This window comes from Theropithecus gelada, chromosome X (assembly GCF_003255815.1).
Source record: "Theropithecus gelada isolate Dixy chromosome X, Tgel_1.0, whole genome shotgun sequence".
NCBI lineage: Eukaryota > Metazoa > Chordata > Mammalia > Primates > Cercopithecidae > Theropithecus > Theropithecus gelada.
Genome location: NC_037689.1, coordinates 76473446 through 76490582, shown reverse-complemented (window position 1 = coordinate 76490582; position 17137 = coordinate 76473446). Strand labels below are relative to the sequence as shown.

The window sequence follows — 17137 nt, the reverse complement described above, 5'->3', positions numbered from 1 at the left end:
AGAAAGTAAAAATATTCCTTGTCATTCAAGAGGATGGAACAACACACACATAAAGCAGCTGCAAAGTCCACAGGAAGAATTTTTCCCTAGCACACACTTCAGCTGTAAAATGTCAAAATATCCCCCATCTCTGAGTAACTACTGTTTTCTTACTGAGGAATATTGGTCTTTAAATAGACTTCTTGCAATTATGTGAGTAAAAATGAAATATTCTTGCTTGGCAGATCTAAGTCACTCAATTTACAAGTATAATTTCTAAGTAGCCTCAATTTACAACCAAGGTATAGAGCTTCAAAGAAGAAGTTTTTGAAGACAAAAATTCCACATTTATGTTAACTTTGTAGTTTCCAAGAAAACAGAACCCTGGGTCTGCTTCACAGTTCAGACCTGATGTTGACCCCTTTACACAGTCTTACACTGCTTTTAGCCTATCAAAACAATGCTTTGTTTAAATTTCACATAAACTCCACTATTCTCCCAAATCCTATTACAACTCTATCTTTTCTTTGTTAAGATGTTCCATGGTTCTTCTAATGTACAGTCGTCCTTGTATTAATAAGCCAATAAACCTGGCCCTATCAGACTACAGATTTGTTCCTAGTAGTCTTTAGTTTTTTGGGCTGGAGAGGATGACACAGTAATGATTTTCAAAGGATATCGTGACCTGCATTAAGAGAACAGCCCCAGCCGAATGCTGTAGAGAGAATACTAGACTGTGAGAAAACAGACAAAATACAGTAAGAAAGACTTATTGTAAAAGGATACTAAACAGAAGAACAATGTGTGTTTCAGCTACAAACTGGGCTTGACTGCTTCCATGGATATAATTCTAGGAGGGAAAACAGACAAAATGGAATCTTTAGGTATACGTTAAATGTTGGTATGCTAACCCTAAAACGGGATATTTTTTTTTTTTTTTTTTTTTGAGACGGAGTCTCGCTCTGTCGCCCAGGCTGGAGTGTAGTGGCCGGATCTCAGCTCACTGCAAGCTCCGCCTCCTGGGTTCGCGCCATTCTCCTGCCTCAGGCTCCCGAGTAGCTGGGACTACAGGCGCCCGCCACCTCGCCCGGCTAATTTTTTGTATTTTTTAGTAGAGATGGGGTTTCACCGTGTTAGCCAGGATGGTCTCGATCTCCTGACCTCGTGATCCACCCGTCTCGGCCTCCCAAAGTGCTGGGATTACAGGCTTGAGCCACCGCACCCGTCCTAAAACGGGATATTTTAAACTATGAAATTATTAATTCACCTGATAAACCATGTGACATACTCTGGGTCTCTGGCATTCATCAGTAAGTTTGGTTACTATAAAGCTATTTTTGTATTATCTCTTCTCTATTTGTCTTTTCATTGTACTAATACTATGTTTATTTTTGAGACAAGGTCTTGCTCTGCTGCCCAGGCTGGAGTGCAGTAGCATGATCATAGCTCATTGCAACCCCAAAGTCCTGGCTCCGGCGATCCTCCTGCCTCAGCATCCCAAGTAGATGGGACTATAAGTATGTACCACCATGCCTGCTCAGCTAATTTTTAAATTTTTATTAGAAATGAGATCTTACTATGTTGGCCAGGCTGGTCTCAAACTCCTGGGCTCAAGCAATCCTCCCACCTCAGCCTCCCAAATGCTTGGATATTGTACTTACATTTTCAACAATAGAATATGTCAGAAAACTAGTTGTTTTTCTCTTTTCTTTTTTGTTTTTCATAGAGATGGCATCTCACTATGCTGCCCAAGTTGGTCTTGAACTCCTGGCCTCAAGTGGTCCTCCTGCCTCAGTCTCCCAAAGTGCCAGGATTACAGGTATTAGTCACCACATCTGGCCTTGTTTTTTTTTTTTTTTTTTTTTTTTAAAGGAGATGGATCTTGCTATGTTGTTCAGGCTGGGCTAGAACTCCTGGATTCAAGTCATCCTCCTGCCTCAGCCTCCCAAGTAGCTGGGACTACAAATGCAAAACACTGCACCTGGGTGGGAAAACTAGTATTTAAGTGTACAAGACCATGAGGTACAATAATGTAGGCTCCATGAAGACAGGGATCACGTTTTTCTTGTTTATCACTATATTTAATAACACTTAGCACAGTGCTTAGAAACACAGGATGCTCAGGTACTTGATCAAATTTTCTATTTAGTTGAAGGCTGTCTTTCATTCTTAGCCAGCTTGGTTAGAAGGATTCACCAAATGGGAAAGGAATTTCCCACTTTTAAAAGCACTGTGGCCGGGTGCAGTGGCTCATGCCTGCAGGCCTATATTCCCAGCACTTTGGGAGGCTGAGGCAGGTGGATCACCTGAGGTTGGGAGTTTGAGACCAGCCTGACCAACATGGAGAAACCCTGTCTCTACTAAAAATACAAAATTAGCTGGGCGTGGTGGCGCATGCCTGTAATCCCAGCTACTCAGGAGGCTGAGGCAGGAGAATTACTTGAACCAGGGAGGTGGAGGGTGCAGTGAGCCGAGATTATGCCATTGCACTCCAGCCTGGGCAACAAGAGCGAAACTCCGTCTCAAAAAAAAAAAAAAGCACTGCATGGTCTTATCAGTGATGGAAGCTTGTTAACACAGAGAGACTGAAAAGTGAAGACTAAATCCAGCTCCTTCATATGCTGGCACTGTTCTCACAATGTAATAATCATTGAGTTAACTTTGGTCTACAAAAGGAAAGAAATCCCAGACTTCCCTTACCACATGTCCTGTGTGGGGATTCTTATGGGCATATGGTGGTCCTCTTATATGGTTCCACATTTGACCAGATGTCATAGCAAGCACAAAACACTAGGAAACAAAAAATAATAAAATATTCATGGTCAAACTGTCCTTGTCTTGATTAGATAATAGGAATATGAAAATGTGCATCTGTTTAGATAAGACATAGAATTTTTTGCAGATAAATGATTTATTGATTAAGGCTTATATTTCATCCCAAGGATCACAATTCGGTAATACTTCAAAGGAAAACACCATATACATATATGTATTTTTTGAGATGCAGTCTCACTCTGTCGGCAGGCTGGAGTGTAGTGGCACGATCTCGGCTCACTGCAACCTCCACCTCCCAAGTTTAAGCGATTCTCCTGCCTCAGCTTCCCGAGTAGCTGGGACTACAGATGCACGCCACCACGCCCAGCTAATTTTTGTATTTTTAGTACAGAGGGTTTCACCATGTTGGCCAGGTTCATCTCGGTCTCTTGACCTTGTGATCCGCCCGCCTCAGCCTCCCAAAGTGCTGGGATTATAGGCGTGAGCCACTGTGCCAGACCAGGAAAACACTATTTAAAAATTATAACTATGCAGACACAAGTTTCAAAATTGAACAGTGAAAAGGCGTTTTAGAGTAATATTTTCAGGCTGGACATGGTGGCTCATGCCTGTAACCCCAGCACTTTGGGAGGCCAAGGTGGGCAGAGCACCTGAGGCCAGGAGTTCAAGACTAGCCTGGCCAACAGGATGAAACCCCGCCTGTACTAAAAATACAAAAAAATTAGCTGGGCGTGGTGGCACGCACCTGTAATCCCAGCTACTCGAGAGAGGCTGAGGCAGGAGAATCGCTTGGGCCCAGGAAGCAGAGGTTGCAGTGAGCCGAGATGGCACCACTGCACTCCAGCCTGGGCGACAGACCAAGACTCTGTCTCAGAAAAAAAAAGAATAATATTTCCAGAACAACTAGAGATTTTCATAGAGATGACAGTCTGTCATTTAGGTTGAATAAAAGGCAGGTATAATCAGTTCCTTGAAGTTCTGGCCATCCTAATGAGATAATGAATGAAACAAAATGATTTTAAGACAGAAAATAAAAATACATAAAACTATTTTCCTCAGGTAAGAAATAAAATGCTACTTCTCATATAAATAAAAGTTTATCTAAAAATACATTATTAGTTTTATTCAAATAATTTTTTGTCTTCTAAAATTCACTCACCAAAGCTGCAAAAGCCCATCCAGTTTTATTAAAGAGAAATTCCATATTGCTTCTTCGAAGATACACAAGTCCACCAATAACAGTCAAAAGCAATCCCAACATAAGGGGACCAGCATAATTTGGGGGTCTAATCACTCTAATCTAATGGAAAGGAGAGAAAAACATGTTAAAGTATAAAATTTTTTACTAGTTATATGGGTCAAAATAAAATCTGAAGTGAAAGCAATCAAAATTAGTGTGGTTACTTTCAGAAAAATGATTTTTATTTTATCCCAATCAAAATAGTCTATAATGTAACCTAAAATAGGACAGAATAGGTACAATATTCTATTTAACCACAACATAACATCTTTTAGATTAAGAAGGATTCGCCAGGTGCAACTAGATAACCCACGGACTTAAGAAGATCGAAAGAGTGGTTTCCATGTTGAATAGGGTAACAGAGAGTGTTTTGCAATTTCACTCATTCATCAAGATGATTCTGTTCAATGCTACTTATGAAGGGACTGACAAACTAGTGCCACCTCAGTGATATGGGGACAAGACTAATTAGGGCCTCCCAGTAAGATTCAAAGGGGATAATGGCCAAGAAACAGTCTACAAAGTTGGGAAACTTACATTGACATCAGTTCTGTCGGCGATCCACCGGGCAATCTGCTCAGCTGAAAAACCCCGCACCTGTAACTCATATGTATCACCCCGTTTGGGTTTCCCTTTTGCCGGAAAGTTGATGAAAGTTGGAGCTGAATTCATGTTTAGCTGAATAAAAAGGAGCCCATGAAAATATACATTATCAGGAAAATAATCTTAATTGCAGTTAACATCTTGAAATTTAGGCATTTTACAAAGACGAGGAGGCCTGGGTTTAGGTAGGTTAAGTGATTTGGTTCACCCAAGGAAAGCGGTAAGTGGTGGAGCAGGCTTTAAAAACAAAGCTGCCTGTGACCTTAAGCATTACCCACTACTCACCAAATATACATTCCTAGCTAAGAAACCTATATTTTACTCCACTAGAATGGAAACTTTGCCATACCACAGATATTTTAATCTGTTCAGAGATTATGCAAAATGAATACATTTATGAGCACTAAAATAATCTTATGTAGCTGAGTAAGCTCCAAATAAAGTGCATTCTCAATCTGGAGGAACCAAGATAATAAAATAATGCTCTAAAACGGCAGTGAAAAACAATACAAAATGGAGGCTACATGCAGAAATAGTCAATTCCAAAAAGGTTCATAAATGTTTACTGATGAGCATCACATTTCTCTATTCTCCATCATCACATCATGATATATTTGAGAAGACAACACTGTAAATACTAAGGTAAAGAAACCATAACCCTCTCAATCTGCATTATTTATTTTTTTGAGATGGAGTCTCACTCTGTTACCCAGGTTGGTAACAATCTTATAGAGATTGGCTTGCACAAACCAATATTTATTTATTTATGAGATGGAGTCTCACTCTGTTGCCCAAGCTGAAGTGCAGTGGCATGATCTTGGTTCACTGCAACCTGTGCCTCCCAGGTTCAAGCGATTCTCCTGCCTCAGCCTCCCAAGGAGCTGGGATTACAGGTGTGCACCACCACACCCAGCTAATTTTTGTATTTTTAGTAGAGACAGGGGTTCACCATGTTGGCCAGGCTGGTGTTGAACTCCTGACTGCAAATGATCCACCGGCCTCAGTCTCCCAAAGTGCTGGGTTTATAAGCATAAGCCACCGTGCCCGGCCTTACAATTATAATTTTAAAATCTCAGCTAATAAAATAATCCAACTCCCATGCTTTGATTTCTTTAGTTAAAATCCTTCTAACAGTAAGTTTTCAGACTTTCCCATAAGGTGAGAGCATGTACTGACTACTGCTTATCATTATTTTGGTCTCTTTGCCTGTATAATATGGTAAATTAATGAATTAATAGATAACTCCTTCCGTTACCAATGGCCATAGATTGATATGCCTCGGTCAGTAGGCACAAAATCCCTAGAGGTAAATAAATTCTGGTTATCCTGTTAAAATTCAATTTCTGTGATTGCAAAGCTAAGAACCAAATCTTTTTTTTTTTTTTTTTTTTTTTTGAGAGGGAGTCTCGCACTGTCGCCCAGGCTGGAGTGCAGTGGCCGGATCTCAGCTCACTGCAAGCTCCGCCTCCCAGGTTTTACGCCATTCTCCTGCCTCAGCCTCCCTATAGCTGGGACTACAGGCGCCCGCCACCTCGCCCGGCTATTTTTTTTGTATTTTTTAGTAGAGACGGGGTTTCACTGTGTTAGCCAGGATGGTCTCGATCTCCTGACCTCGTGATCCGCCCGTCTCGGCCTCCCAAAGTGCTGGGATTACAGGCTTGAGCCACCGCGCCCGGCCAGAACCAAATCTTACACAATGTTCAGTCTACCAAATGCTGCCCAAATTTTAGGTCAAACTCTTTCTTCAATATTTGTTTAGTTACACCACTTTTACATTTTTGAAAATGTGTATAAAAAAACAAAAACTGGCTGGGCACAGTGGCTCACGCTTATAATCCCAGCACTCTGGGAGGCTGAGGTGGGTGGATCATGAGGTCAGGAGTTCGAGACCAGCCTGACCAAGACAGTGAAACCCCGTCTGTACTAAAAATAAAAAAATTAGCTGGGCGTGGTGGTGAGCACCTGTAATCCCAGTTACTCGGGAGGCTGAGGCAGGAGAATTGCTTGAACCCAGGAGGCGGAAGTTGCAGTGAGCTGAGATTGTGTCACTGCACTCCAGCCTGGGTGACAGAGCTAGACTCTTGTCTCTAAATAAATAAATAAACAAATAAAAAATAAAAACTAAGTAACATATAAACACATTTATCTTGTAAAAACTATTTTTAAAAACATTATATGGTTATAAGGACCAATTCTAGTGCATTCTGGCAGCCACAGTTACCATTTCCAGATCTTTTTGAATGTATTAATATGTCAATAATCTGGTGTTTATACTACCAGAAAACATATAATATTGCTTTCTGTTTTAACATAAATGGTATCATATTAATGGCATTTTTCTAGTTGTTTTCCTTTTTACCAACTAAAAATAATGTTGCAGTGAACATCCTTGCACATATCTCCCTATACCTATGTGAAAGTGATTCCTAGCAATGGGATTGTTAGGTCATAGGATAGAAATATTTTTTAATTAAAATGGATATAGTGGCCAGGCAAGGTGGCTCACGCCTGCAATCCCAGCACTTTGGGAGGCCGAGGCAGGTGGATCACTTGAGGTCAGGAGTTTGAGACCAGTCTGGCCAACATGGTAAAACCCCATCTCTACTAAAAATACAAAAAATAGCTGGGCATGGTGGTGGGTGCCTGTAACCCTAGTTACTCAGGAGGCTGAGGCAAAAGAATCACTTGAACCTGGGAGGCAGAGGTTGCAGAGAGCCGTGATCGTGCCACTGCATTCCAGCCTGAGCGACAGAGTAAGATTCTGGCTTTAAAAAAAAAAAAAAAAAAATGGATATAGCCAAATTGCCCCCCAAAGTGGCTGTGCCAAGATATACTTCTACCTAACAATGCAGTAATGTATCCATTTCCCTACATACTTGCCAAAAGTTGATCTGATGAATGAAGGCTGTACTTTATCATTATCATACTATTAATTTGTGCTTCCCTGCTTACTAATAAAATATCTTTACAACAACTTAGTTAATCCGAAAACATCTTTTTTTTCTTTTGTTTGAGAAGGAGTCTCACTCTGTTGTCCAGGCTGGAGTGCACTGGTGCAGTCTTAGCTCACCACAACCTCTGCTTCCTGGGTTCAAGCGATCTTCCTGCCTTACCCTCCCAAGTAGCTGGGATTACAGGCATGCACCATGATGCCCAGCTACTTTTTTTTTTTTGTATTTTTAGTAGAGACAAGGTTTTGCCATGTTGGCCAAGGTGGTCTCGAACTCATGACCACAAGTGATCTTCCTGCCTCAGCCTCCCAAAGTGCTGGGATTACAGGCATGAGTCACCATGCCCGACCTGAAAATATCTTGTAGCCCAATGACACAATCAACAGAGTAAAAAGAAAACCTGTGGAATGGGAGGAATTATCTGCAAATCATTTATCTAATAAGGAGTTAGTATTCAGAATAGTCTGGGCATGGTGGCTCATGCCTGTAATCCTAGCATTTGGGAGGCCAAGGCAGGTCTATCACTTGAGGCCAGGAGTTTGAGACCAGTCTGGCCAACATGGCGAAACCATGTCTCTACTAAAAATACAAAAAATAGCCAGGTGTGGTGGCGCATGCCTGTAATTCCAACTACTTGGGTGGCTGAGACACGAGAATTGCTTGAACCCGGGAGGCAGAGGTTGCAGGGAGCCAAGATTGTGCCACTGTGCTCCAGCCTGGGTGACAGAGTGAGACTCTGTCTCAAAAAACAAACAAACAAAAACAAAATAAAAACAACATCAAAATTTAGAATATATAAAGACCTCCTACAACTCAACAACAAAAAACAACTTGATTTAAAAAATGGGCAACACGGGTGGGCACAGTGGCTCATGCCTGTAATCCCAGCACTTTGGGAGGCCGAGGCGGGTGGATCACCTGAGGTCGGGAGTCTGTGACCAGCCTGACCAACATGGAGAAACCCCGTCTCTACTAAAAATACGAGAAAAGTAGCTGGGCACGGTGACGCATGCCTGTAATCCCAGCAACTCAGGAGGCCGAGGCAGGAGAATCGCTTGAACCTGGGAGGTGGAGGTTATGGTGAGCCGAGATCGCACCATTGCACTCCAGCCTGGGCAACAAAAGTGAAACTCTGTCTCAAAGAAAAAAAAAAAGAAAAGAAAAGAAAAGCCACACACACACACAATGGGCAAAGAACTTGACGTCTCTCCAAAGAAGACATACAAATGGCCAACAAACACATGAAAAGATGTTCAATATTACTAATCATTATGGAAATAAAAACCACAACCACAATGAGATACCACCTCACACTCATTAAGATGGCTATTATCCAAAACAAATGAACAAAAAACCCCAGAAAAGAACAAGTGGTTGCGAGCATGTGGAGAAACTAGAACTCTTGTGCACCATTGGTGGAAAAGTAAAATGGTGTATCTGCTACAGAAAACAGCATGGAGGTTCCCCAAAAGAGTAAAAATAGAATTACCATATGATCTAGCAATTCTACTTCTAAGTATATAACCAAAAGAACTGAAAGCAGGGTCTTGAAGAGATTATTTGAACACTCATGTTCATAGCAGCATTATTCACAATAGCCAAAAACTGGAAGCAACCTAAGTATTCACTGACAGATGTATGGGTAGACAAAATAAGGTGTACACATACAATACAATATTATTCAGCTTTGAAAAGGAAGTTCTGACACATGCTATAACATGGATGAACATTGAGGATATAATGCTAAGTGAAATAAGCTAGTCACAAGTAGAAAAATACTATATAATTCCACTTATATTAGGTACCTAGTGCAGTCAAATTCAGAGACAGAAAGTAGAATGGTGGTTGTCAGGGACTGGGGGAGTGGGGAAATGAAGTTGTTTAATAGCTATAAAGTTTCAGTTTTGGAAGATGAAAGAATTCTGGAGATTGGCTGTACAACAATGCGAATGTACCTAACACTACTGACCTGTACATTAAAAAAATGGTAAACGCCGGGCGCGGTGGCTCAAGCCTGTAATCCCAACACTTTGGGAGGCCGAGACGGGCGGATCACGAGGTCAGGAGATCGAGACCATCCTGGCTAACGTGGTGAAACCCCGTCTCTACTAAAATATACAAAAAACTAGCCGGGCGCGGTGGCGGGCGCCTGTAGTCCCAGCTACTCGGGAGGCTGAGGCAGGAGAATGGCGTGAACCCGGGAGGCGGAGCTTGCAGTGAGCTGAGATCCGGCCACTGCACTCCAGCCTGGGCGGCAGAGCAAGACTCCGTCTCAAAAAAAAAAAAAAAAAAAAGGTAAACATAATACATTAATTATATATATTTTGCCACTACTAAAAATTACCAAAAAACCCCACCAAAACCCCTTGTAGACTTTGAAATTCCTTGGAGGTTAATGAGCCAAAATAAGATACAGTATTTTTAGTAGGTATCAGTTTTCACACATGCTTAGCTTTTGCATACTGTGGCATATGACACTATTACTTAGAGAAAGATCTGAATCTCTTCCACAGATGGACACACTACCATCCTTATACCTTTGGTTCTAAAATCTAGCTCTAAAATAGAGTAATGGAAATTAATATTAAAAACTATTCAAGGTACAAAACTGTAGGTAACAAAAACAAAAATAGACAAATGGGTCTATATTAAGCTAAAAAGCTTCTGCAAAGCAAAGGAAACAATCAACAAAGTGAAGAGACAATCTGTTCAATGGGTGAAAATATTTACAAACTATTCATTCAACAAGGAACTAATGTCCAGAATATACAAAAAATTCCAACAACTCTAAAAAGAAAACAACTCTAAAAAGAAAACTAAAATAGAAACAAAAAAAAATTCAAATCACTCAACAGTAAAAAAGCAAATAATCCCATTAAAAAGTGGGCAAAGGACATGAATAGCCATTTCTCAAAAGAAGACACACACGGCCAACAGGTATATGAAAAAATGCTCAACATCACTAATCATCAGGGAAACGCAAATCAAAACCACAGTGAGATATCATCTTCTCCCAGTTAGGATGGCCACTATCATTATCATCATTATGATTAGAAAAGCTCCTTTTCTGCTCGCCTGTCTGTTGCCTCCTTGCAATGTGTTTTCCTACTTTCTCTAATAAATCTGCCTTTCTTTTTTATTTTATTTTTTTAATTATTTATTTATTATTATTATTATTATACTTTAAGTTCTAGGGTACATGTGCATAAGGTGCAGGTTTGTTACATATGTATACTTGTGCCATGTTGGTGTGCTGCACCCATCAACTCGTCAGCACCCATCAACTCATCATTTACATCAGGTATAACTTCCAATGCAATCCCTCCCCCCTCCCCCCTCCCCATGATAGGCCCCGGTGTGTGATGTTCCCCTTCCCAAGTCCAAGTGATAAGACTTGGAATCAACCCAAATGTCCATCAGTGACAGACTGGATTAAGAAAATGTGGCACATATGCACCATGGAATACTATGCAGCCATAAAAAAGGATGAGTTTGTGTCCTTTGTAGGGACATGGATGCAGCTGGAAACCATCATTCTTAGCAAACTATCACAAGAACAGAAAACCAAACACCGCATGTTCTCACTCATAGGTGGGAACTGAACAATCAAATCTGCCTTTCTTTACCTTAAACAAACAAACAAAAACAGATGCAAGGATATGGAGAAAAGGGAACTCATGGCCAGGCATGGTGGCTCATTCCTGTAATCCCAACACTTTGGGAGGCCGAGGCAGGTGGATCACCTGAGGTCAGGAGTTCAAGATCAGCCTGGTCAACATGGTGAAACCCCGTCTCCACTAAAAATACAAAAATTAGCTGGGTGTGGTGGTGTGCGCCTGTAATCCCAGCTGCTTGGGAAGCTAAGGCAGGAGAATCGCTTGAACCCAGGAGGCGGAGGTTGCAGTGAGCTGAGAACTGCACTCTGGCCTGGGCAACAGAGCGAGACTCCATCTCAAAAAAAAAAAAAAAAAAAAAAGGGAACTCATACACTGTTGGTGGGAAATTAAATTAGTATAGCCATTATGAAAAACAGTATGAAGATTTCCCAAGAAACTAAAAATTGAACCAGCATTTGATCCAGCAATGCCACTACTGGATATGTATCCAAAGGAAAGGAAATCAGTATATCAAAGGGATACTTGCACCCCCATGTTTACTGCAGCACAATAGCAAAGATATGGAATCAACCTAAGCATCCATCAACAGACGAACAGATCAAGAAAATGTGGTATTGGGCCAGGCTCAGTGGCTCACGCCTGTAATCCTAGCACTTTGGGAGGCCGCGGCAGGTGAATCAGTTGAGCTCAGGAGTTGGAGACCAGCCCGGCCAACATGATGAAACCCCATCTCTACTAAAAATACAAACCAATTAGCCAGGCAGGGTGGTGTACGCCTGTAATCCCAGCTATTCAACACACTGAGGCAGGAGAATCGCTTGAACCTGGGAGGTTGCAGTCAGCCAAGATCGTGCCACTGCACTCTAGCCTGGGCAACAGAGCAAGACTCCATCTCAAAGAAAAAGAAAATGTGGTGTATATACACAATGGAATTATGTGGAATACTCCACCATAAAAAAGAATGAAATCATGTTATTTGCAGAAATATGGAACTGGAGGTTATTTTGTGAAATAAGCCAGGCACAGAAAGACAAATATGGCATGTTCTCATATGTGGGAGCTAAAAAGTTGAACTCATGCAGGTACAGAGTAGAATGGCAGATACCAGAGGCTGGGAAGAGTGTATGTGTGTGTGTTGTGGTGGGGGGGTGTGGGGGGAGAGGGGTGCGGGAGTGGGCAATGAAGAGACGTTGGTTAATGGGTACAATCATACAGTTAGAAGGAGAAAGATCTAATGTTCGATAGAGTAGGGTGACTGTAATTAACAACAATGTAGGCCGGGCGCGGTGGCTCAAGCCTGTAATCCCAGCACTTTGGGAGGCCGAGACGGGCGGATCACGAGGTCAGGAGATCGAGACCATCCTGGCTAACATGGTGAAACCCCGTCTCTATTAAGAAATACAAAAAACTAGCCGGGCGAGGTGGCGGGCGTCTGTAGTCCCAGCTACTCGGGAGGCTGAGGCCGGAGAATGGCGTGAACCCGGGAGGCGGAGCTTGCAGTGAGCTGAGATCCGGCCACTGCACTCCAGCCCGGGCGACAGAGCGAGACTCTGTCTCAAAAAAAAACAAAAAAACAAAAAAACAATGTATTATATTATAAAACAGCTATAAGAGAGGACTTGAAATGTTCCCAACATATAGAAATGATAAATTCTCAACGTGATGGATACTCCAACTATCCTGACTTGATCATTCTATGAATGTAACAAAATATCACATGTACCCCATAAATATGTACAAATATTATGTTATCAGTAAAAAAACTAAGGTCGAAAAAAATTGGGTTTTCTGTTTTTATAAATCACTAACAGAAAGTATGTTATCTTGCTAAAATAAATGAAATTAAAAATTGTAATTTCCAAAAATACTCGCAGCCTAAATAGTAGAGAATTTAAAAGCATTTTTTGTTTTTTTAGATAAAGTCTAGCTCTGTCACCCAGGCTGGAGTGCAGTGGTACGATCTTGGCTCACTACAACCTCCGTCTCCTGGGTTAAAGCGATTATCCTGTCTCAGCCTCCCAAGTAGCTGGGATTAAAGGTGCCCAACACCATGCCTGGCTAATCTTTGTATTTTTAGTAGAGACGGGATTTCACCATGCTGGCCAGGCTGGTGTCAAACTCCTGACCTCAAGTTATCCCCGCACCTTGGCCTCCCAAAGTGCTGGGATTACAGGTGTGAGCCACCACGGCCGGCCTCAATTTCTTAAACTCTAGAAATTGTTTCCTTTGGTCTAATAAATCCTAAATGCACTAACCTTTTAGGTTACAATATTTTTATAAATGCACTGATTTTGATTTATGGTAATGGCTATGTGAGACTGGAATATGAATAGCACAATGAATGATATACTGTAAAATGGAAACATTAAGCCATTTTTTTCAACATTTACTGAATACCTGTTATGTGCTTAGCACCAACAGCTATAGGATATGGCTCTACCATTAACTAAGTAGTAACTATATTCTAAGGGAGACTGTCAAACAACTACAGAGCTAACTCTACTGTAAGACAAAGTGTGGATAAATGTATAACAGAAATTTAAGGCAAGTAGTATAACAATACAAGAAAAGGAGTGACTCATTTTTTATTTGGAGAAGTTGAGAAAGCTTACAGGGAGTATCTGAAACAAGGCTTAAAATGTAAGCAGAATTTTGAGAGTGGAGAGAAAGCAGACAGGGAAGAAAGGATGCTTCACGTTGTTGTAAACCAACAATCAACAGTGCTGACATACGAGAGTGAATCAGGCCAGGCGTGGTGTCTCATGCCTGTAATTCCAGCACTTTGGGAGGCCGAGGCAGGCAGATCACCCGAGGTCAGGGGTTCGAGACCAGCCTGGCCAACATGGTGAAACCTCCGTCTCTACTAAAAATAAAAAAATTAGCCAGGCATGGTGGCGTATGCCTGTAATCCCAGATAGTCCAGAGGCTGAGGCACAAGAATCTCTTGAACCCGGCGGCAGAGGTTGGCAGTGAGCCAAGACCGCACCACCGCACTCCAGCCTGGGTGACAGCAAGACTCCATCTCAACAACAACAAAAAAAAGAGTGCATCAAAGAATATGATTATGGGAAAGGTGTGACTGGAGTAGAGTACATGAAGTTAGGACTAAGGAATTCTGGCTTCAGTCTATACACTACTCCTTTCAAAAACGTGTTCCATGGAATCTAGCCAAATGCTCCATTAAGTGGTCCGATATGAGAAATTCTGTATATTAGAGCCCCCATTGGAAAGTATAACATGTATCAGCATCAGCATGTTAATGTCTCTGACCTCTCAAAAGCTGTGTTGGAAGACAATTCTTCACGAGTTTCTCGTGTTTCGGCACATCTTGTGGACAAGGGCCCTAACTGACTTGGTCCTGGACAATCTTCTCAAGGATATTTGTATATCTTTGGAAGATAGTTGAAACAGTCTTTGCAAAATTATGACTGAGACAGGGAAAGAGATCTAACTTAACTGACTCCAACTTGGTTCTAACCTCCAGGCTGTCCTTGCTCATTCCTGGTCATAGGCTGAACTAACTTTAGGAGAAATTTATAGTTTATAGTTTAAACAAAGACGGTGACAGTCCTTTCCCAAAGCAGACCTCCTTCTTGCCTGAGAACTAGATTGCCTTTGTAGGACTAACATTAGCCACAAGATGAAAAATTATGGTTTAGGAGTCATGCAGCTAGAGGCTACAAGATTCTGACCCTCCCTAAACTGCTCCTAAGATCAGCGCTTGAGATATTTTGCAGACCCTGCACTTGATGGATCAGCTGACATCACCCAGATCAATAAACTGGCTCATCTGATCTTGTGGCCCCCACCCAGGAACTGACTCAGCACAATAAGACAGCTTTAACTCCCTATGATTTAATCTCTGAGCAATCAGCACTCCTGGCTCACTGGCTTCCCCCCACCCACCAAGCTATCCTTAAAAACCCTGCTCCCCGAATGCTCGGGGAGATTGATTTGAGTAATCATAAAACTCCAGTCCCCCGCAAAGCTGCCTGTGCATGAATTACTTTCTCTATTGCAATTCCTCTGTCTTGATGAATTGGCTCTGTCTAGGCAGCAGCAAAGTGAACCCCTTGGGCGGTTACACAGTCTCCCTCCATAGCAAAGGGGAGGCACACTTACTATCCATTACAGAAAATGTGGGTTCCCAGAGCTTGGTATTCCTCTCCCATAATGCAGCCCACTGGCCCTCTTTGTTGTTGTTTTTTTTAAGAGTTGAGGTCTGGCTCTGCTGCTCAGGCTAGAGTGCAGAGGCACAATCACAGCTCACTGCAGCCTCAAATTCCTGATCTCAAGCAATCCTCCTGACCCAGCCTTCCGAGTAGCTGACCACTGGCCCTCTTTGGATTGCCCTATGGGAAATGGGGCTTGGGGAACCTATGACGTTTTGGCTACTTGTTGTGAGTAGTAAAGTCCTTTAACTTGAGCCAGGCATGGTGGCACAAGCCTGTAATCCCAGCTACTCAGGAGGTTAAGGTGGGAGGATTACTTGAGCCCAGGAGTTCAAGACTAGCCTGGGCAACATAGCAAGACCCAATCTCAAAAACAAACAGCAGAAAGTCCTTTGCTGGACTCTGACTCAGGAGTGTCATATTTTCTGCCAGCATCCATGAAACTGTGGCAGGCTAAGTTGTTAGCTTGCAAGTAGGGTAAGAACTTAGACCCTTCCCAGTTTTTGAACCCTGAAGTAAAAAGGAAACTTAATTTTGTTTAAACTAGGGTTTCCCAAATTTACTTTTTTCCAAGAATTCTTATTAATACCACGTAGAAAAAACTCTAGGAAATGTTATAGCAGGCAATATGGAGAGAGCGCTAAATGGAAGGTAAGTAGACCAGTTAAAAGGCTACCGCATTAGCTTGAATGAGAGATGAATGTGGGCCTTGGAAAGTCAAGGGGGTATGGCTATGACACATGTTGTACAAGAAAATGAAGATGACAAAGAAGTGTCATTGGCTGGGTGCAGTGGCTCACGCCTGTAATCCCAGCACTTTGGGAGGCCGAGGCAGGCAGATCACGAGGTCAAGAGATCGAGACCATTCTGGCTAACACGGTGAAACCCCGTCTCTACTAAAAAAAAATACAAAAAATTAGCCGGGCTTGATGGTGGGCGCCTGCAGTCCCAGCTACTCAGGAGGCTGAGGCAGGAGAATGGTGTGAACTCAGGAGGCGGAGCTTGCAGTGAGCGGAGATCGAGTCACTGAACTCCAGCCTGGGCGACAGAGTGAGACTCAGTCTCAAAAACAAAAAAAAGAAGTGTCATTAATGATACAGAACATAAGATGAAGTTTGGGTGAAAGTGGAAGAGAAAGGAGTCTAATTTGGGACATAATAAATTTTTAGATTGGGAAGTCATTCATGTGAAGATGTATAGCAAGGCGTTATATCCAGCTTTTTCCTTTTATGTTTTATACAATTGAGTAAAATGTGTTCAAATACATGAATTAGACACATTTATAAACAAAGACAAAATTGAATCTGTCCTTAAGTATTTATATGCAAGGGGAAAGAACTAGTAGAGAGGCTGAAGTTAAAAATAGGCCAGGGACGGTGGCTCACGCCTGTAATCCCAGCACTTTGGGAAGCCAAGGTGGGTGGATCACCTGAGGTCAGGAGTTCGAGACCAGCCTGGCCAACATGGCGAAATCCCATCTCTACTCAAAATACAAAAAATGGCCAGGAGCGGTGGCTCACGCCTGTAATCCCAGCACTTTGGGAGGCAGAGGCGGGTGGATCACGAGGTCAGGAGATCGAGACCATTCTGGCTAACACGGTGAAACCCCATCTCTACTAAAAATACAAAAAGTTAGCCGGGCGTGGTGGCGGGCGCCTGTAGTCCCAGCTACTCAGGAGGCTGAGGCAGGAGAATGGCGTGAACCTGGGAGGCGGAGCTTGCAGTGAGCCGAGATTGTGCCACTGCACTCCAGCCTGGGTGACAGAGTGAGACTCCGTCTCAGAAAAAAAAAAAAAAAAA

The 17137-nt window shown here is 42.3% G+C and overlaps 1 protein-coding gene across 1 annotated transcript in view; it reads right to left on the bottom strand.

Annotated features, from left to right (window-relative positions):
- Positions 1–17137, bottom strand: part of MAGT1 (magnesium transporter 1) — a 63041-nt gene that overhangs the window by 23044 nt on the left and 22860 nt on the right. The window contains exons 4-7 of the mRNA XM_025372076.1: positions 4532–4672; positions 3914–4054; positions 2680–2769; positions 766–829 (exon numbers count right to left, since the gene is read on the bottom strand). Of these exons, the coding sequence (XP_025227861.1) occupies positions 766–829; positions 2680–2769; positions 3914–4054; positions 4532–4672 (436 nt within the window). The remainder of the gene's footprint in view (positions 1–765; positions 830–2679; positions 2770–3913; positions 4055–4531; positions 4673–17137) is intronic.